This window comes from Folsomia candida, unplaced genomic scaffold, assembly GCF_002217175.1.
Source record: "Folsomia candida strain VU population unplaced genomic scaffold, ASM221717v1 Fcan01_Sc045, whole genome shotgun sequence".
NCBI classification, from domain to species: domain Eukaryota; kingdom Metazoa; phylum Arthropoda; class Collembola; order Entomobryomorpha; family Isotomidae; genus Folsomia; species Folsomia candida.
This window is the reverse complement of record NW_019091237.1, coordinates 836762-858114: the sequence shown is the minus strand read 5'-3', so window position 1 is coordinate 858114 and position 21353 is coordinate 836762. Positions and strand designations below refer to the sequence as shown.

General features: G+C 41.3%; 2 protein-coding genes across 4 annotated transcripts; one reads left to right on the top strand and one right to left on the bottom strand.

Moving 5' to 3' along the window:
• The first annotated feature begins 185 nt into the window (after positions 1-185).
• LOC110861739 (heterogeneous nuclear ribonucleoprotein K) lies at positions 186-7050 on the top strand. Of its 3 annotated transcripts, XM_022110864.2 has the most exons (12): positions 186-648; positions 877-1011; positions 1915-2006; positions 2073-2129; positions 2193-2236; positions 2685-2760; positions 2836-2997; positions 3418-3546; positions 3615-3948; positions 4022-4128; positions 4497-4666; positions 4775-7050. In XM_022110864.2, the coding sequence occupies exons 3-12, from the start codon at positions 1917-1919 to the stop codon at positions 4809-4811; spliced, it is 1206 nt and encodes a 401-aa protein (XP_021966556.1). In that variant the 5' UTR covers positions 186-648; positions 877-1011; positions 1915-1916; the 3' UTR covers positions 4812-7050. The 3 variants fall into 3 exon arrangements, with proteins under 3 accessions (XP_021966556.1, XP_021966553.1, XP_021966554.1); XM_022110861.2 differs by lacking the exons at positions 186-648; positions 877-1011 and adding an exon at positions 1533-1668; XM_022110862.2 differs by lacking the exons at positions 186-648; positions 877-1011 and adding an exon at positions 1560-1602.
• A 625-nt stretch (positions 7051-7675) lies between these two features.
• LOC110861756 lies at positions 7676-18760 on the bottom strand. The gene is made up of 5 exons (XM_022110878.2): positions 18572-18760; positions 18272-18469; positions 9707-9961; positions 9575-9632; positions 7676-9274 (listed from the first exon to the last, which is right to left on the bottom strand). Exons 3-5 carry the CDS (start codon positions 9897-9899, stop codon positions 8926-8928), a joined length of 600 nt encoding a protein of 199 aa, XP_021966570.1. The 5' UTR covers positions 9900-9961; positions 18272-18469; positions 18572-18760; the 3' UTR covers positions 7676-8925.
• Positions 18761-21353: the final 2593 nt, after the last annotated feature.

The following is a 21353-nucleotide window of genomic DNA, read 5'->3' as shown; positions in this document are numbered from 1 at the left end:
GTGGTGATGGTGGTACTGGTGGTGGTGGTGATTTAGGGAGAAAAGAGAGTGGTATTGGTGGTGGTGATGCCTCTCTCTCTCTCCGGGGTGGTTAGATCGATCCGTGACGTGACGCGGAATTGTGTTGCGGCGTCCAATCCCAAGGCAGGCGAGTGTGTAGAAAGAAGTAAAAGGAAGAAGAAGAAGAGCATACATTATTTTGTAATAAAGGAAAAACACTCATTCCTCAGCTGAATAGTAATAAGTTCCCTCCAACGATAAGATAACTGTAAAAAAAGGCGAGGAGGGTAATCATCTCGTTAACGGCGATCCGGTCTGTCCTGTCCCCCATTCATTGTTCTCTCCTTCCTTTCACCTTTGTACTGTTAAAGGTGTCGGTCGGTGGTATGGCAGACTTTAAATTGTGTGTGTAGTTGGGATTTTTGAAGATAACTAACTCGAGGGTTTAAAGTTAACTAACGGTGTGAAAGAATAAGTCGGTAAATTTCTAGTAATTGCAAGTAATTAATTTTGTTGCCGAGAATTAAGGAGTGAAGACTGTTTCGTGAACTTGATTGATTAACAATTTATTAGACAGTGACGACGATAAGTGACAAGGTTAAGAAGGCGATAAGTAGACGAGGAGGACGACATTATCTTATTGAAAGTGTGAGTTGTTATCGTTATAATATCAATTTTTCAGGTTTTTAAACTTTTGTTCCAGTATTTTGGTCGGCTTTGTTCGATTCCATTTTAAATTTAAGGAAACTTTAATAAATTTGGGCAGAAATTTGTAAACAAACTTCGTCATCAATTAATTATTCATATTCTGTGTGATATAACAAGTTTAATTAATGAAAAACCTATAAAATCTGTATTGTTATTGTTCCTCTATAGATAACCGAGGCGAGGTATCAGCGACTTTTTCCTTGGCTGGCCCCACCCACCACACCACCACCCCACCTGCCCCTACCGCCACACCCGACAAGTTTGCTATTATGCAAACCCTTTTTTCCTCATGTTGAGTTGAAGGTAAGTCGTGTCGCCGATAAGTTCAACTGTATCTCAGTTAAACAATCATAGTTATCTTCGTCGATTAAGTTTATTGCACATTTTAAACAAACGACAACCCAGTATCGTTAACAAATTAACACGTGCATTTCCCAACAATTGCCTTATCTCGATAAGTACGGTTTATCACTGCAGCAGTGTCCTTATTTACACGTGTAACTATGTAGTCACACTCAACTTAACCATGGTTAAGCAAGGACAAAATCTGTCTGGGCTGGACTTTTGGGTGGATTGGAAGAGGATGAGGAGATTAGTGAATGTATTATTCAGGTTAATGCATCCTGATAACATTGATATGCAGGCAGATTACCATTGCATACATAGATTTTCATTTAATCAGCTAAATGTATGACTTTAGGAGTCGAGCTTTGCATTCCATTCTACAATTTGCATACATATCATGCCGGCGAGAGACTTAGATATTTTCTTAGACTGTCGGCATATATAATTAATAACCAGGAAGCTGGAAGAGTAGAAGCCGAGATAATAATATTGGACGAGGAGTTAGTGATAGGAAGACGGAGATGATGATGGCAGACAGAGAAAGGCCAAGTAAGACTATTTATTTCGTTAAGAAAAATAAGAAATTTCTAGCTGTCATCAATTACAAAATTTTGGGTAAGATTTTTATCCTTCTCTTGATTTGTCATCGATTTCGCACATGTGCTATCATCATCATTTCATCGAGTCATGTTAATAAGCAGACGAATCACAAGAAGACAAAGAATTCCACGTGTCTTGTCTTGTACAGAAATTAATTAATTGAAATATTACTTCAATAAAATGTGATGTGACACAAATAAAATTGGAAAAGTTGTTTAAGGAGTTTAGATAAATTGCTAATTTTGTCATTTTGTTTTTCAGGGATGAAGCGAAGCGCTGACAGAGATATGGGTACTCCTTTGAAACGTGCAAGAAATGTGGGTCATGAACTTCGCATCTTGATCCCATCCAGGGTACGGATAAGAATTATGTTTAATTTAAGAAGGATGACGAAAAATGTTTATGTAAATTTGTTGTAGAACGCGGGCAGCATTATTGGCAAGGGTGGCAGCAACATTAGTCGCTTAAGGACAGAGGTACGTAAAGGAATGATTTATTGTGGAGTACTTAATTTGATGCGGTATTTTGTATCGTTACAGAACAAGGCAACAATCAGTGTGCCAGATTGTCCGGGTCCGGAACGGTAGGTTTTCAAAATAGTGCTATTGATTGCAGAGATGGTCGAAATACTTTATCAAAATACAGTGTTTTGAGCTGCTTTCTTCCCAGGGATTGGATATCAGGGGGTGTTACACTCACAAAAAGATGGAAATCTACGTGGAGAAAAAAAAGTCATACGAAAATATGTTTTGTTCGACGAAATTAACTTTTTATTGGTGTCAAAGTACTTTGTTTTTTAACAGTCGATGAAGTAAATGTATTTTCTAGTTAATTTCTTCACAAAACCCGTATTTTATACTGACCGTTGCCTTCTCCACGTAGATTTTCATTTTTTTGTGTGTGTAACACCACTGGAAATCCAAATGTTGAGAAGAACGGAGCTCAAAATATTGTATTTCGACAAGTTGTACTTGCTTATTTGACGTCAAAGTCGCCGTCATCCATTCTAAACTCTCGTTTGATCCTTTTAGACTCATCACGATCGCGGCGGACGATCAAGATACCAGTTTCAACGTGTTGACAGAGATTGTGCCTCTACTTGAAGACGTGAGTGTTTCCTTATTAGCCCTTATTTCCCTTAAATAACTAGCTAACAAATTGATTATCTCGTTTTTGTTGTAGGCGAGTAGTAAGAATGGCAGTCGGAGCAGTGGTGGTGACCGTGGGTCAGACTCGGGTGCTGCGACCTCCAGTTCAGGGGCGGAAGTTCGTCTCCTCCTGCACCACAGCCAGGTCGGCTGCGTCATTGGCAAGGGAGGCGGCAAAATTAAGGAGCTTAGAGAGGTGAGACTCCATTACGATAGCAGTGGCTGCGGAAGCTGTGGGGATATGAACATTGTAGGATAAGGGAAGGAGGGGTTTATACAGATGAGGAGTTGATAGGACATTGTCCACACGCTTCCGCAGCCACTGATTACGAGTATATCCATCCCAATCAGCCACTGACGACTCGCACATCTTGGCGACGTTTTTAGGATCTCCCAACCTCAGCAAAATTGACATCCAAAGAATGACAAAGATGTCTTTAAAACGTGTCTTATCTTGCACAACACGCGACACGACTTAAAGACATCTTTGGCATTCTTTGAATATCAATTTTGCGGACATTCGTGTATCTTAAGAACATTATGTGTAACTCGCCATTAGCTAATTGAAGCAGTTAAGAAGCATTTAATTTAATCCACTGCTTTTTATTCATTTTAGTCGAGTGGTGCCCAGATTAAGGTGTATGGGAGTTGTTGTCCTCGAAGTACAGACCGCGTTGTGGCCGTCGTGGGTGGATCGGACGTTGTGGTAAATGCTGTCAAGCAGATTGTCGCATTAGCGGCGGATGTAAGTTCTATTTTTTAATTCGTCATCCTTAACTTTTTAACTGACTTGTGTCCTTATTTTGTTGTTAGAGTCCCATCAAAGGGATGAGTGAGCAGTACGACCCGCACAACTACGACGAACTGTACGCGGCTCAATACGGGGGATTTGGGGAAGGGCGAGGTGGTGGGTATGGTGGAGATCGCGGCTACTCGCGTTCCATGGGGGGAGGAGGAGGCGGGGGACGAATGATGTCCGGAGGTGGTGGTGGAGGAGGCGGTGGCGGCGGGGGGTCGAGAGGCTCCTCCTCCAGATATCGGAATGGCGGCGGTGGTGGCGGAGGGAGAGGAGATGGACTTAGGGAGAGTGGAAGCTCCTCGTCGCGAGGAGGCAGTGATCGTGGTGGCAGTCGTCACCGGAGTGGAGGTAACAAATAATAAAAGAAGAGGAGAGGAGAGGAGGGATGGTGAATTAATATGTATTCCGATTGTTATTTAAGGGAGCAACAATGGAGGTGTACGCGGCGGTAGTGATGGTGCCGGTGGGTCATATGACGAATATCCGGACGCTGAGAGGACCACGAATCAAGTTACGATACCGAAAGAGGTCAGTCAGATCGACAATAGAGATCGCTCAGCGTAGAGTGCTCTAAGATTTCGATCACGAATTTAAGTAGTATGAAATTTGCGACACAAACAATCTCCTAATGGTCACAACTGGCAGAGGCATTTGCATCCTAAGAGAAGAAAACGCGCCTAAAAGTCGACAAATTTTACACTTTCCAACTTTACTGCTCATTTTCTCCTCTTCGGATGCAAATGCCTCGGCCAAACGTTCCCATTGGGAGATCGCCTCTTTCGCAAATTTCATATGTCATCAATTGAAACTAATTTTGTCCTAATCATACGCTGGGAGACCTGCATTGTTAGTAATACCTATGACCAACCAACTCTAACTTATATTTAATTGTGCAGTATGCGGGGGCAATTATTGGGAAGGGAGGTTCCCGCATTCGCCGGATAAGGGCGGATTCCGGAGCGAGTATTACGATTGATGAGGCTCTCCCTGGGGCCACCGATAGGATCATTACGATCGCCGGAGCACCCGGACAGATACGCATGGCACAGTATTTATTGCAGCAAAGGTACCAAATCAACCTCCTCTCCCTCCCCTAAAAATATTAACGTCTCAAATTAAACTCCTCCCCCCCCCCCCACGAATATTCCCCCTAATTTCTGTCTTCCTCTTGCAGCGTCAAAGACCACGGAGAACTGAAGGAGCAGCACTAAACAATAAAGAAAAAGGCATAATATGATGATCTGAGTTAAGAATCCACCTCCAACCCACCAACTTAATAATGATATAGACTACACACACACCCACCCACACACCACCAACCACCACAGATACTAAAAATAGGAGTGGATCTTCTCCACCGTAAAATACTACTTAATACTATACTACTCAATTTTACAAGATACCATTATTATAAATACTTACAAACCTGCCCTTCAATTGTTAACCGTCAGAAGAAGAAGAAGAAAAAAAACAGTTATCCATGATATCCTCCTCTCTTCACTATTGTGTATCTACTACTATCTACTACTACTTTACTCCTGTGCTAAAAATTTATACCCTCAGCCAAACCAATAATCTTCTACCCAGTACACGCCGACAAGTATTATTTTACTAATAATCAATCCTAAGTAAATTAATAACCTCCTTTGTTTTTTTTATCATCGTCACTCTTGACCTTTTCTGTGACCTGGTCGATGCATATTGTTACTTTCTTTGCATGTGGAAATCAAGTTTATCCTGTTTTCCAAATTTCCAAACTTAAAAGCTATGTTCTCAAGTTCATACATAACATAGGACTCGTAAAAATCAACGCATTTTCAATCAATTCTCCGCTCTGGGAATTTATTTTAAAATTCTGGACGACAAATTTGTAGTCGGTGAGTTGATTAATGGAATGGCGTTGAGTTTTTTAACCTAGTTTCGATGAGACCCAATTTTCCTGAAGGCTTCTTAAACTTGAGATCTCCTCCTTCAAAAATGGCCAAAATCTGGAGTGTACATTTTCAAAAAATTGGCAACGACTTGTTCTAGAATTTTAAAATACATGCTCAGAACCGAGAAAGGATTATAAATGTGCTGATTTCGACGATAAGTCATCGAGTCCAATGATAAGTAATTACATACTTATCGTTTTACTTAAGTAATGCACTTCCAATTTTTTTTAAAGTGTCACATTTACATATAATTTCTCCTCCTAGAATTTGTTACATACACGACTTTGTATGTATGTATTTCTACTTTTGACAAGCTACTCACTCACCTCACTCACTCACCCAGATACTTAATGTCACCACGTTAGTTCCTAAATTTCGACTCTTATCCTGCGCAGTTAAAGAATAATTTACATGTTCACGTCTTGAGTTAATGAGAATCCAATATCAGGCAGGGTCAGTACATATTTACATATATTACTTACTACGATTTAAACCTAGAGAGAAACGTCGTCAATAAAACTGTTTGCTATTAATTGTTAATTATCATTACTGCCGACTAGTGCGCACGTGTATGCGTGCAAATTATCGTGTCTCCTCCTCATATAAAATCCCCCTTTGTTATTATTTTGTATCGTGTACAATTTCCTTGTTGTCGTTGATGTTTGCTTGTTACGTAATTTTATTGATTGGATAGTTAATTAATTAGTTAGTTAATTAGTTAGTAGTACTTACAATGGAACCTTTTTTCAAGCTACACCTGGATTTTGTAGCGAGTTATATAACAAAATCAAGCCAAAAATTAGGAATTACCAGACCCTTATCTTTCCGTTGAAGGGTACCCCCTTTGAAGAAACAAGGTTCAATTTTTGAGTAAATTTTTCCTCCACGTGGCCAAAACCACGTGGGAACTTTGCCCCCAATATTTTTCTTCGAATGGGTCCCTCAACGGAATCATAAGTGCCACGTGATTCCTAATTTTTGGCTCGATTTTTTACTATAATCCGCTCCACAATCCCGGTCTAGCTTGACAAAAGGTTCCCTTGTTCGTGTTCGGGTGTGACAATTAGTTGGTTATGTCCTTATTTATATACATTGATTGGTCATCATCATGACGGCGGTGATTACAATGATGACGATGATGATGATCCTATAGTATTAAATTTGCATTTGTATTAAAAAATACCTACCTACTTCACCCCTCCTCCTGCTCTGGGGTGTGGTGGGGCGTCATTGTGCGTCGCCACCACCGCCGCCACCATAATAATAATGATATTGCTATATGAATCTGTTTGTAATACGAGAATGGAGACGTGGATTGGGGATTGGAGAATCTCTCTCTTTTTTCTTCGGGGGAAGGCGCATTTACTTCGACGACGAGGGGGAGGAGGAAGGAGAAGAATAAGAAAAGAGCGTAAATATTTAAGAGAATGAAATGATCATGTAATATCCTATATTCCATTAAATTATCCAATCCACCAGGACAAAAATTGAATAATAAAATTTCACGTCAACCTAATTAAAATCATGCCAGTTCTTATTTGTCATGATGTTCAGAAATAATGGACGATAAATACCCACAGTTTTTCGAAATACAATGCAATGCAAAGTTATCATCTATTGTTGTGTCAAATTCTGGAGAATCGCGAGTCAAAACTTTGATAAAAATTAGGACATTTTCACCCGAAACTTATTTAGTTTCTCGATTTTTCTCAATACTAATCAATGCATGTATAGTAAAACCAAAATCTATCGATATGTTAAACTCTGGAGAAACACGAGTTAAAACAGTGTTCAAAATTTGGGAATTTTCATCTAAACTTTCGACTTTTTCTTCTAATCCTAATCAATTTAAAGTCTTGATCTATCCCTGTGTTAAATTCTGGAGAATCGCGACCCAAAACTTTGTCGAATATGAGGGGGAGGTCCGACACTACATATTTTCTGACCCCACTTCTTTGCTCATGTAAAAAACTTTGAAATTTTCATCATTGTCTCAAAATGTCCCCCAATCTTTCCTTAACCCTCAGTACGCAAAATTTACATAATTTCCCCATGAAACGTGCACCTTGCATAGTATTCACTATCCACCCACTCCCACTCGTTCCTTCTAGATATTCAATGATCAAGAAAATTATCGCTCATTTTTAAAAACAAGTATTTCCATGTAATTTAATATTTTTGACTTGATGGTTATAATTATTATTTCACAAGTAATACATATAATTAGTCACACTAATTAACTTTTGCCAGGGGTAGTGTACACACATATTTTAGTAGTTAGTACATACAACAGTGAGGAGACGCTATACATACATATAGACTAACAGGAAATGGATAAGTATTTAAATAACCACATAAAATAAATTACACCATGATATTCTCACTACTCACTACTTTTTCATAGGCATCCCTACTCTGCGCTACATTTACATATGCGCTACATTTTTTTACAAAGTGTTTTTTTATAGAAGCACAAACTGCACAGGAGAAGGACACCGTCCAAAAAAAAGTTGGAAATTTACCCCTATATTTTCGGAAGAGTAAGATCAATATTATGGGGTCATAAATACATATGTAAATGAGTAAATAAGTGACGAATAATTAACCCACTTTGACTACATAAATACAGCTAAGTATAATTACAGTGTGACATTTTCGCCAAGATTGGCCACGTACTAAATACGTAGATAGATACATATAACTACAAAAATAAGCATGTGATGATAATGTCACGAGGGTGAAAGGTTGACATAATCTAATTTTATAAGTGAGTCATTAAAAGTGATGGATTTTTTAGAGTCAAATTTTACACTAAATTACAGAGAAGTAGATACATAAATATGTACGGGGAAAGCACATTTATTAGGAGATAAAGATACATCGAGAGAGAGAGAGAAAGAGATAGAGATAGACTGCTATTTATTTAGTAGGAGGACTTACTTATGGATGAAATTATTTCCCACGTGACGCTAAAAAATACCGCATGGCTCTACTACATATTGCTAAATACTATTCATGTATGTATCATTGCATTGTTCCAGTAGTTCGTGGAGGTAAGGTATAAGGACACATCTAAATAAGTACATATTTTTGGGGAAAGGTACATACTTCTGGAAAATAATACACTGGTAGAGTCAGATATTAAGTACTCCGTACTGGGATTGATTTGGTAGTAATTTTCTACCGGATTGGTAATAGTTTTCCATTGTCACAACATTAGGAATAAGTAGTGTCCCTTAGAGTCGTAAATTTACTCCGGTCAGTAATGATTTAACCCCAGTTTTCTAAGAGTTTATGAGGGCAAAAAGAAGGTAAAAGTGTGAGGTGAATGTTTAGACAAAAATACTGCGGCATGATAAGGATAAGGACTGGGTGGTTATCATCTAGATTATTAAAAGTCGTTGGTGGTTGGGAGGAGGCTGTGAGGAGGGGACGGTTGTCTCTTCCCGAGGAACTCTGACCCTAGCCGAGCCCTTTTCCAGGAGAAGTCGGGCGACGGGCGGAGGAGGAAGGAGGCTGGTGACCGCTTCCCTAAAAATTCGGACCCCAACGCGCCACGTTTCCGTTTCCCCAGAAATTCCGACCCCAGGCGTCGCTTCCCCAGAAACTCGGACCCCATCCGCATCCTCGCCCGTTTCGAGAGGGAGGAGGTGAAAATACCGTCCGAATCCGGCCAGGAGGAGGAAGGTGGCTCCCAAACGTCGCCCGCGGTCTCCTCCTCCAACGAAGGAGGGGACGACCTAGATATGCAAATTATTTTAATTTTTGCATGTATGTAAATCATTTATTTCCAGTGTTTCATTTTTTGCAGGTTTTGCTACATTTTTCGCACTTCAAAAAAATGCGAGGTGCAAGAAAGTGCAAAAAATACTGCGCCACGCGCCATACAACTGCGTGGCATCATTTCTTGCGCCGTGCATTTCTCCCAGGTCAAAATAATTCTCTGCAAAAAAACCACTTTCTCCCCCTTATTTATTCCACGTGGTGGTCTTGCACCCGAAACGCTCTTTATTTCGTGACAGGTAACTGTTTTTGCTCACCTTTTCCCAAGAAACTCGGACCCCAGGCGTCGCACTTGTCTCAAAAATGGGAGCTCATCTGCAAAAAATACAAGTTCATATTAAGGACCTTTCTTTTACTTACTTACATATGTCCACTAATATGTAACTCACAATTAATGACATTGTTGTTTGGGAGGGACGCGGCGTCGTAGTCGTCGACGTCGCGGACCACGTGGTTGTTGAGCATGAGGGGGAAGGTGTTGGCTGCGACGGTGGGGGGCGAGTAGGCCGCGAGGAGGAGGGCGAGCAGGGCGGACGCGATGAGGGACGAGGTCAAATGCTGCGCTTGACGTGGCTCCGACATCACAAACGTCTCGAGGGCTTCGGACTTTGGCTTCTGATTGGATCCCAACTTTTCTACGTGATCTGCAACTCCAACAAAAACAGGAACAAATCAGAACTAAATTTCTCGGAAACATGATGATTATTCAGTCGACGTGATTTCCTGCCAGGAATTAAGTACAGGGTTCCCCTCTGATTTTTATAACGACACAAAACCGGTTCAGAATACAGAATTTTGGACGTTCAAAATGTTCAAAAGTGTCAAAAATGGGGTAAATGCTACAAGTTCTTTATTTTCGAATTCATTGACATATTTTTGTGTAATCTCCCACTAATTCTGAGCATTTTGCTTTGTAATAAATACCACATGATTTAGAAAAATGGTTAATTTCTCATAAAAAACATGAAAACAAAAGTTTTTCCAAAATTTGCAACCTTGCATACACTCGCTCAAAATTGATGGTGGATCACATATCTGCGCATAGATTTGCAAAAAAGTCGTTAAGAAAGAAGTTGTAAATATTAATCATTTTGCCTCATTTTTCAATGTTGGACACTTTTGAAATATTATTTTGCGCAGTTTTTGTACGCTTTTGGACGTAAAGTAAGGACGGACCAAAAGTAGGTTTCGACCCTATTAACGAAACACTGCTTAGATAATTCCTGTTGCGCCTTCTTCTTCTGTGTCAAGGCCACTTATTATGTATGTGTCATCCTAGAATATTGAGAAACCAGTGGAAAACGAGAGGTCTGATTACATTAAGTCCGGGTCTTTTTTTCTGAAAATTATTTGCATCTCATCATACTTTCAGGAAGTAATGAGTGGATGGATGGACATAGTGAATATGTGAGTGACTGACACCTGTCAGTCACTCACTTTGACATGGAAATGACCCAAGGGAGAACGGAAGTAGAAAGTAGTAAACACGTTCTTATCATCACGTCAATTCTCGTACATACTTCCTAACTAATTGCCAATTAAATAAATGTATAAGTACGATATTAAGTACATGTTCACATCCACGTGGTACATGTATACATAAGTACACTTCATTTTTCCAGAAAAAAAACAACACAGTTTCTGCGGAGAAAGTTGACCTTTCACGATTTTGAGTGTCATGCAGTCATAAGTTTGCTGAAATTAAATCGTGGTCAGAATGGAACGCCAGGTCACGTCACGAGGTAAGAAGGCAAACTTGGGGCGACTATAAGTCGTACGAGTGAAAGTGGGGTTTCAGGTGCTTACAGTTTGATTCAATTAGACAGCTTAACTCCCAAGAAGACTGCATCCACAATGAGGAAGATGCTATATATGCTAACAAACATTTCATTCATTGAACATCTTGCATTTGATGAGACACTAGTCGTAGGAATTAGCACGGACAGACTGACACGGCCAGACCACATCATTAGCGAGCCAGGAAGGGTGCTAATTAAGATTGGGAAGGAGAGGGAGAAAGTATATCCAGTCTCATTCTGCCCCCCGTCCTCTCTGTCTCTCTGCCAAGTTGACGGGGAAGTTGAGACAAGGTTTATATTTCCACTTCCACCTCAGGCTACTAAACGGGAACCACGTCAATGTTTCACTTCAACTCTTCTGATTTAAATTCAGCCTGGATTATGATGATTGGCAAGGGGGGATTATCCTCATCGTCACCCGATGGTTTATAAATACCCCAAGAGAGAGGAGGTGACCTCTGACTGAAGAAGTGACGATTCTCAAGAAAATAGATATATTTATCGAGCCCCATCCATGTTTTATTCATTTCCCCTGTGTCGTCATCTTCTACTTCTTCTTGCGGAGGAGGAAATTGAATGATTTCTCGTAATTCTGCCTGCCTTCCCCCCAGGCGAAGACCGTCACAGAGTGGAACGTAAGTATTTTTAGTGGTTTTAGTGAGAGATGCAGTGGCCGCGGAAACTAAGCCGTGGGGACATTAACATTGTCGAATAATAGGGGATGAGAGGTTTATATAAGATGGGGGAATGATGCGGACATCGAACAAACGTAAGGATATTGTCCCACGCTTCCGCGGCCACTGTACATCCTCCCTTTACACATGTATCTTTAACGCGGAAGCCGGGGGGACATGTGGGTACATTAACATTTTAGAATTAGGGAGTGCAGGATTTATATAAGGTGGGCAGATGATGCGGACATCGAACAACCGTGGGGACATTGTCCCTCTGTCCTCACATACCTTCCGCGGCCACTGTTTTTTTTGGTGGACGGACCACGCCACGGCCAGATAAGAGAAGAGAAGAGCCGGAGGAAGCCGTCCATCACGGGGGATGAGAGAGTGACTCAACGTCACGTCACGTAGCTGCGCCAAAACCCACGCCAATTTCAGACAGGCCACTTGTTGGTGGTGGTACTGGAGGTGGGCTTATAGGTTACCGGATGGGGTGCCCACCTCCATATTAATTACAGGACACCCTTGACAGCAGCAGCAGCAGCATGTAAATACCAGAAATGAAATGAGCTGTGAGACCAGACCCCATTTCTTATTTATGCAAATTTCAATTTCCTCCTCCTCCTCGCCCCGATCACTGCTTGTTGGTTGCCTATTTAAGATATGTAAATGAGGAAGGAGAAGAAGGAGGACAAGAAAATGAGCTGGGGGACGGGGAGGGAGGCAAGGCGAGATTTTTCATCACGGGGACAGAAGAAAATCTAGGATTTTGAACGAGACAATTCTGAGAATCTGATTTCTCCGCGTGTCTGCTTTCTCTCTGGTTCGTGATGGATTACGTATTCATGGCCCCATTTATTGACTCGATTGTTTTCCTCCCTAGTTCCCCTCTTCTTATGTTGAATGCAAAATTAAGAAGATAACAAGGCTAATTATTCGGCAAGATTGCATTGATTTGGAGGAGATGATAAGCACAGTGATGGTGAGAATGAATAGATAAGTAAGGAGTGTCAGCCACCCTTTTCCCTCTGGGGAAAGGAAGGAAAGCGAAATTGAGGGGGCAGATAGAGATGGATTATGTACTTATTCACTGTTCCAGTTATTCACTCGATTGTTTTCCTCTTCCTTTCGTTACGTTGTTTCGTTCCATGCAAAATTGAGGAGGTGAAGATAACAAGGCTAATTATTTGACAAGATTACTTTGATTTGGAGGAGATGATAAGCACGCTGATGATCACAATAGATAAGGAGTGTGTCACCCTTTCATAAGGCTAATTATTTGGCAAGATTACATAGGTCGAGATGATAATCACGGTGATAGTGAAAATGGATCAGGAGTGTCACCCACCCTTTTTCCCCTGGGGAAGGAAACGAAACAGAATTTGAGTGGGCAGAAAGCGACAAGTCTAATTATTTGGACAAGATTTTGAGATGATAAGCAGGGTGATGGTGAGAATAGATAAGTCTTTCTTTTTCGCCCCCATCCATTCCTCTGGGGAGGAAAGGCAAGAGAGTGAAATGGGGCAGAAAGAGATCATCTTCATTCCTAACAAAATAATGCGTCATTCTTCACGAGCTCAATTTAGTAATTATGGTGCCGTTCTCTAAAGAAGAAGAAGGAGATTAGCCAGTCAATTGTCCTCCCTCCCATTGTGGTGGCCTCTTCTATATATTGATGTCCATTCTATTGTTGTGCACAAGCAGAGACCGAAATACCAGGGTTTCGGGTGCAAGAAATAACGGGGAGAAAGTGGTTTTTTGCAGGTAAATATTTCGACCTGGGAGAAATGCAACGACACCACGTCGCTGTTAATACATGCGTGGCTGGATGGCGCACATTTCTTGCACATTTCTCCCACTTTCTTGCACCTCGCATTTCTTTCTTTGCACTGCAAAAAATTAGCAAACCCCCGCAAGAAACGAAACACTGCAGAAGATGACGTATTTTGAATAGGGTCCCCGAATAATGTGGAACATTTAATTAAACGTGGGACGTATTTAGCAGAGAACGCCGTCTTATTTAATGACGACCAACGACGACCCACGACGCACTACTGTCCGGTCCCAAGAGACTCTAGAGGAGAAAAATGACTCCTTTTTTAATTTCATGATGATTCTTGTTAATGCAGCTTTTAGTCGGCTTTTTAGCCTCCTTCCGCTCCGTCGGTCCGGTGGCCGGCCCAGCAGAGCGGATCCTCAAGGAGACACACCACTTACTCAGCCCGACTTACATAATTACCTGAGATCAGGACGATGCAGGGGCTGCGGAAGCCGTGGGGACATCGGGGGGACACTAACATTTTAGACTAGGGGAGGGACGGGTTTACGTACATAAGATGGGCAGATATGGGGACACCGATCAACCTTGGGGACATTGTCCCTCTGTCCTCACCCTTCCGCGGCACTGTGCATCCTCCCCCTTTGCATATGTTTCCTCAGTGGCCGCGGAAGCCGTGGGGACATCGGGGGACATTAAAATTGTAGGATAGGGAAGGGAGGGGTTTATATAAGATGGACATATGATAGCGACACCCAACAACCGTGGGGAAATTGCCCCCCCATTTGTCCCCTCACCCTTCCGCGGCCACTGTTAGCGACGATTATGTCAGCCAGATTTTTCTGAGTCATGTTTTTCCTTCAAGTGGGGAAAAAAAGAAGTCGCAGATTCACAAAAAGTTTAAAGTGGCCGACGGAAATGGAAAACCTGTTGATTTTTTATGACTGACTTGAGACTGGAGTCTACGTACGTATGTACATAGTTTTTATTTCCCCACAACTCAGCCACCCGAGAGTGAAAGTCATCATAAAACGAGATAAAAAGTTGTCTTCGAATCAAACGTGGTAGTAAATTGGTTGCTTTGTCTGAGATCGATTTCACCTCAAAATAAAACTAAATCTGTATGCTTGGAGGAATCAGGGCGAACAAAAAGACCACTTTTGTGGTCCGTGAGTGAGCAGAGTTGTACATGTGGCATCGAGGAATGTAACATAAGACTTGAAGTCATCACCAAAATCGTCAAAATCCTTCTACTTTTAATCATTTCTCCAGTCTGGGAACTTATTTTAAAATTCTGGAGGACAAATTTGTAGAACAGGGCAGTTTCCAATTTTTAAAAATAAACACTCCAGATTTTGACCCATTTTGGCGGAGGAGATCTCAAGTTTAGGAAGCCTTCAGAAAAATTGGAACTCGTCGAAACTAGCTTCAAAAACTCAACGCTACATATTCCATTAATCTACTCACTGTCTACAAATGTGTCGTTCAGAAATTAGTTTTCATGCCGTGATCATTGCACAAACTCTGATCGTGTACGGAAGTGGGGTGTACATATCCATCCGGAAATGGAGTCATGTTTGTCAACCTACAATTCTTTGTCAATTTGAGTAACCATTTCGGCCCGATTATCCCACATGATTCGCTTCTTTGCTCGGCGGAGAAAAAGCCACTCTCAGTTTTTTTACCTTCAAAGTCAATAAAAAAAAATCAGACACGAGTGACGAGCTTATTTTATGATCTCGTACGTACATATATATACATCGTCTGTCTCGTTTTACCTCAAAAGGTAAGAATTCTTCCTGCTTTGATCATCATCTTGTCGCACTTTGCCCCCGTAAAACTTCCATACGGGTTCGGAAACTTTGTATCTATATGTTCCTGATTTGATTTGAGCCATGATTATGATGAGGGTTCGGTCTGTGGTTCGTCATGTGGAAATGTATTTAAGATGATTGGAAATTAGACAAGATTTTCTAAAACGGCTACTTTCTTAAATATCACGGATTAAATCGAGTGGAGCTAATCCATCATCGTTTAATCACGGGTACAATTTCTGGCTCAAGGTTTCTTCTTCTCGGAAATGTTCAAAGGGAAACGTATAAAATTTGGTGCGGGTTGAGATTTGATGGATGGCACGTTTAAAGGAGGGCACGTTTTTATTGAGGAGTACAATTCTCCAGGTTTTTTTCTTTTTTTTAAAGCAACCCACAAATTTGAGTGAAAGCTTTCGTTATTTTATTTTTTATTTTTTTCGTACGTGGGTGGGAACGTTGGGGATTTCCCAAGTGTCGAGTTTTAAGTTTGACGTGGATCTTCTGACGGGGGAAGAGTCACTATTTTTTTTGATGGGAGATGAGAAAAAGTGAAAGTTTGGGAATTATATTTTTATTGGATATTTATTATTATTTTGACCATTTTGTCTTTATTTTTTTTGCCATAGGTCAAACTGGGTGAAAATCATGTAATGTTTTATTGTGATGCCAAAGGAACTTTTGAGTACCGTAAAATTCATGTAGCTCATCCCATAAATGTGAACATTTTCTACCAGAGAAATTCGCAAGTTTGTAGGCTTGGGTTTTGCAGATTTTTTTTGCAAAACTGAATAATTCTACTAAATAAAGGTGACTTGTTTAGTTCAAAACTCGGCCCAGTACGGGAAAACAACGGATTTTTGTAAGTTTAAAATAAAAAATAAAAATCTGCACACTTTTCAAAAGCTTAATCGATGGATTCATGATTCTCAAATCTGCATAATGCATGATTCCGCTGGGGAAAAGGGAATGTTTTTTTTTATTTTAAAGTTACAAAAACCCTTCATTTTGCCGAGGTTTGAACTAAATAAAAGTGTTTGTAGGTAGTAAATGTGTGGAATTTTGCAAAAAAAAACCTGGAGGGAACAACCCTCATTGTTACTATTTTTGCAATGTGAGGTGCAACTCTGGGTCGAGAATGGACATATTATCAGACCACGGAGGTGTTTTAATAAGTTGGATTAATGTGTGAATGAATACTAATCGCAATAACAAAGTGGGAGGTATGTAAGACCCACTAATCTGCACTATTAAATGGCTTATTACACGTTTCTATTATGTATAAACGTAGGAGGAAACGTAGAGCTACACATGTAACTTGCAACGACCACATATTTATGTAGTTACTGTTAAGATAATGATGTAAGATTCCGCTGCTTGCTGAGACTTGGATAAGGAGGAGGAGGAGGATGGGATGCAACTTTGATATTCATGGTAACATTGGCCTTATGCTCGTAACAAGTGACAAAATGCCCCCTGCACTACTACAAGTACGACTTTCTCTACCTGTACATCCTTAGTCTAGGGCTGGGCGAAATACTTTGTCAAAATGTACCCTATTTTGACCCATGTTTCTCTCAGGGTTTGCATTTCCAGAGGTGTTACACCCAAAAAAATGAAAACTTACGTCGAGAAGGCAACAGTCACGCGAAAACGCAGGTTTTATAAAGAAATTAACTTCTTATCGCTGTCAAACTACATTTTTTCCACGATTTTTTTTTTAAATAAAGCATTTTTCCTGGGATAAAAAGCTAATTTATTCACAAAAACTCGTATTTTTGACTGATTTCTGCCTTCTCAACGTATATTCTCGTCTTTTTGTGGGTGTCACACCCCCGAAAATGCAAACCCTGGGAATAACCGAGCTCAAAATACTTAAGAACATAGGATTTTGCCCACCTCTAAAATCTACAAGTAAGTAAACCTCCTGTGCATCTCTACCATGTCCCACTGTTTCCGACCTCCGCACGTAAATAAATATTTGCAAAGTCTCTCCTTCTTCCTCCTCTTCCCAGCACAACATAACAATTAGGCGAGGATATAATAGTTATTGTTCTAATTATAATAATCCTCCCCACACAGGTTGCTGCCCATGTAGAAGAAGAACATCATCACGACTCGCCAATTACTGAGAGAAAGACAACACGGGGGACAAAGTCCTCCAGGCTCTCACTCGTGAAGGAGAAAGTAAAGTTGTCTGATGGGGAAAGTTGAGCCTGTTTCGTGTCTGTCTCTCATATGAATTTCATTCCTGAATGGAATTACATTTAAATTATTATTGCCTACGTGGCGATGATGGTGCATGGTGGGTGGATCCATATTCCACATTTTTATGGTGCACGAGTACCCATGTAGTATTGTTATTGTGGCTGAAAGTGTGACAAAGTTGGACCCAGAGGCCCACTTTTGATCTCTCATCCCATCTCATCGGGCAAAGTGCGGGGGGAAAGAAAGAAGTTTCCTGAAATTCGGGTCATAATTGAAGACCCAGGAAGAGAGTGTGTGTGTGGAGAAAATATGCTTTTGAGTGGAGTGTGTGTGTGAGTGAACAGAAATAGGAAGGATTGTCTCACTTTTACCCCAAGTGGATGAGAATGATGATACATGAGTATTTTACGCAATAATGAGACCACACTTGTCACCATTTCCTCCTCTTTTTTTTGTAGTCTAAAATTAACTCGTTTCATCTTTTTCTGCGTGGGAGGAGGAACAACAAGAATGTTTTGGTGAAAAGTTGTCATGTGTGGCGATGAATGGATGAGTGACCAGGGGGTCGATGCGATGCATACACGAGACGGGGAAATGTGAGACGAATATGAGAAAATCTCTGCATTTTTCTACTTCATTTTGCTCGTGATGAAATGAAACCTACAAATTTTATGGTTCTGCTTACCTTGTTACTTCCTGATGGTGACTTTGGGTGGGTGGTGGGAGGAGGAGGAGGGTGGAGGCGAAGTACTGTCCCTTAGTCTTGTCCCTTGTTCTTCTGTGTTCTTCACATCCGGTCGACCAAGAACGACTTTATCGTGGGACACATGTCCTCTCTCCGGAAGGGTCGCAGTACCAACTGAATACTTTCTCCTCTCCTGAGCTATTAAATAAGGAAAGAGAGAGAAAGTAAATTGACTGAATATGTGAATGCAAAAAGTTATCCTTGTTTAATAGTTGACAAGATGGATGTGTTTTGACTTACTTAATGAAGGTCTCTGCTTCTCCGTAGTGTGGGTGTGGTTGCTGTGACTCTTCTATTTTTTGGTCAGGCTCTCTCCAGTGGCGGCGGAGGTGGAGGTGGGGTCCTTGGTGAGAGCACACTGTTCCTGTGGCAGGCAGGCGACGGAATATTTATAGCGGCCCTGCTACCCAAACGGGGACGCGCTGTCTCACTCTTTCTCTACCTTCTACTTTCTACTTTCTCCAGGGTGGGAATAAATAGCGAGTGCTTCTGGTCGGTGGCGAGTGGGTGGGTGGATGTCGATGGACAGATGGTGGTATGATGATGATGACGATGATGACGCCTTGTGCAGAAGGACGTGCAGCCACGTCCAGTCCAGGCCATCACGCTATCTTAGGAAGAAGGGCTGACCATGCTGTACGGACAAACCATGACCTTTTCCTCCCCTCTCGGACATTGGTGAAGTAAAAACGTCGAGGCAAAAATTAAAAACAAAAAATCTGAACCTTTTCCCCACCAAAAAGTTGTATACATTTTGTAAAACTTACATTATACTTGGACAAATTTCCTAGATTTATCATGAAATTGCCTGTCGTGAATCGTATGGATTCCCTTGGCGGTGGAAGCAGGGGGACATTGCCCCACCCCCCCCCCCCCAGAAATTCAGCAAGATCGTGTCTTTCCCGTTAATAAGGCCCTCCTTCAATATTACCATTTTCAGAAAATGTAACTCTATGGACTTTGCCGGGGAAGAGTTTAATAAATAAAACCATAAGGCCCTCCTCCTCCAATCCCAAAATCCTAATGTCCCCCCCAACTTCGGGCCCCATTGCCCTCAGAAGGAAGGAGTGGCTCTCATATCGACATTCTGGTGGCGGTGGTGGTTAGTTAGTTGATTGGTCAGTGCGATAAATAAATTATGGTTGGCTCTGTCATGTGATTGTAGCGATCATGGATTATTGACGGTAGGCCGATTTATGAATGAGTCATGGGCTACTTGATGGAGAGGGGGCAGTAGCTGCAGCAGGGGGAGGAGGAGGAGGAACTCATCATTCGATTAACCGAGATGCGAGGAGCGAATCCATTTACTTTCACTCGGAGATAAGTTCACACGGAATTTTTAAGAGGTGCTCACTCTCTCTCTCTCGCTTTCTCTTCTCTCTCTCCGTTCGTACTCATATTTATTTGCTTCGTCCATGGGGAGGGAGGGGAACTGGGTAGACGTAAATATACGACACCGTGATACAGATGTACGCACAGGTCTTGCCCTCATGGGGAGGTACATCAGTAGCAGTTCTAAACTTGATAACGGTACAGGTTGTAGGATACTTCTTTTTATTGGAGAATTTCATGAGTATGTATTTTCCCTGATTTGACACATTTCTGTGTTTCGTTTCTTGCAGGTTTGCTACATTTCTTGCAGTGGAAAGGAAAAGTATTTACAAGAAATAAGCGCCATCCAGCCACGCGTCGTATGCCGTATTTACCCCGGCGGGGGTCGTAATTTCTCGCGCTTTGCATTTCTTGCCGACCGAAATACCTGCAATTTTCCATTTCTTGCAAGTAGTTACCTGACCCGAAACACTGCACCGATTTCCTTATGCAATTCTTCCTCGGCGTGGTGGTGAAAGACCGAGTTGATTTGACCTCTTGTGACAGATTTGATATCCCACTTCGTCCTCGTCGTCACTGGCCGCGGAAGGGTTGTGCCATGTCCCCACGGTTATTCGATGTCCGCATCATCTCCCCATCTTATACAAACCCGTCTCTCCCCTATCCTACCATATTAAAGTCCCCAGATGTCCCTACCTATGGCTTCCACGGCCACTTCTCGTGGCGAAGGACGTCACCTTCATTTAGTTCGAAATGCCTAATTACCTATGAGAGAAAGTTATCGCGTGAAGAGATGAAAGGAATAAGTAAGATGATTGACTTTCTCCTCCTCCTCCTTTGACACGAATAAATCTGAGATGCCGTGATGTCAAAGGTGATGACCTCGCCTTGCCTTGCCAACCAGTCAGTCAGTCACTCTGGGCAATGAGCATGGCTGTTTGAAGGAGTTGGAAAGTGAAAACTTGTCAATTAGTGGAAATAAGGAGGTAGAAGGTGAGCGACTGAGTTGAGGAGGAGGACAACTTTTTCCACAACTTTCTCCCCTCCAGACTTTCCCTTTCTCATTCCTCTAATAACAAGGCTAATAAATACACGCAGGGTTTCGGGAACATATCCCGGGTTTTCAGGAAATTTTGATTGCATTAAGATTGTGTTGGTTTGCGTTACATGTGGAAATCAGGGTACATTTATGTATGTATTAATCTGCAAATGCATAGGTGAGAAATATGCTAGCTGTTAAAATGAAATCATATATGGTTAAAGAAATTTTCAAAAAAAAATCTGTGAATACAAAAATCCACTTCGAATGGTTTTAACCACTGTGAAAAAAACGGTTTTAACCAATTTTGGAAATCAAAATAGTAAATGGGGCGGAATATTACAAGTATTGCATGTTTCGATAATCTCTTGACGCATATTTATGCAATCTCCCACTAATTTTGAGATTTTTTTGTCTGTAATACAGCAAGATTTAGAACATTTCTCAAATTCTCAACTAACAAGGGAACATACCGAGGTGTCCAACGAGTTAAGGGTCGACACCTATACCAAAATGACCACAGTACATGACTTATTAAACAAACTGAAGGAATTTCCGTGTAAAATTCACTTTTCGTCAAGTTGTGACGATATTTGTGACGAGCGCATGACGATCGGGTTGCCAGAGAGGGAGAGGTCGGCCGCTGAACGA

Excerpts from the sequence above, each read along its gene's own strand:
- LOC110861739 (XM_022110861.2), top strand. The coding sequence starts at position 1,575 with ATGATGATGGCAGACAGAGAAAGGCCAAGTAAGACTATTTATTTCGTT. Across the intron at positions 2,007-2,072 it reads GCATCTTGATCCCATCCAGG|AACGCGGGCAGCATTATTGG; the intron begins GTACGGATAAGA and ends AATTTGTTGTAG. Across the intron at positions 2,998-3,417 it reads AAATTAAGGAGCTTAGAGAG|TCGAGTGGTGCCCAGATTAA; the intron begins GTGAGACTCCAT and ends TATTCATTTTAG.
- LOC110861756 (XM_022110878.2), bottom strand. The coding sequence starts at position 9,899 with ATGTCGGAGCCACGTCAAGCGCAGCATTTGACCTCGTCCCTCATCGCG. Across the intron at positions 9,633-9,706 it reads AAACAACAATGTCATTAATT|ATGAGCTCCCATTTTTGAGA; the intron begins GTGAGTTACATA and ends TATTTTTTGCAG. Across the intron at positions 9,275-9,574 it reads TCCGAGTTTCTTGGGAAAAG|GTCGTCCCCTCCTTCGTTGG; the intron begins GTGAGCAAAAAC and ends TTGCATATCTAG.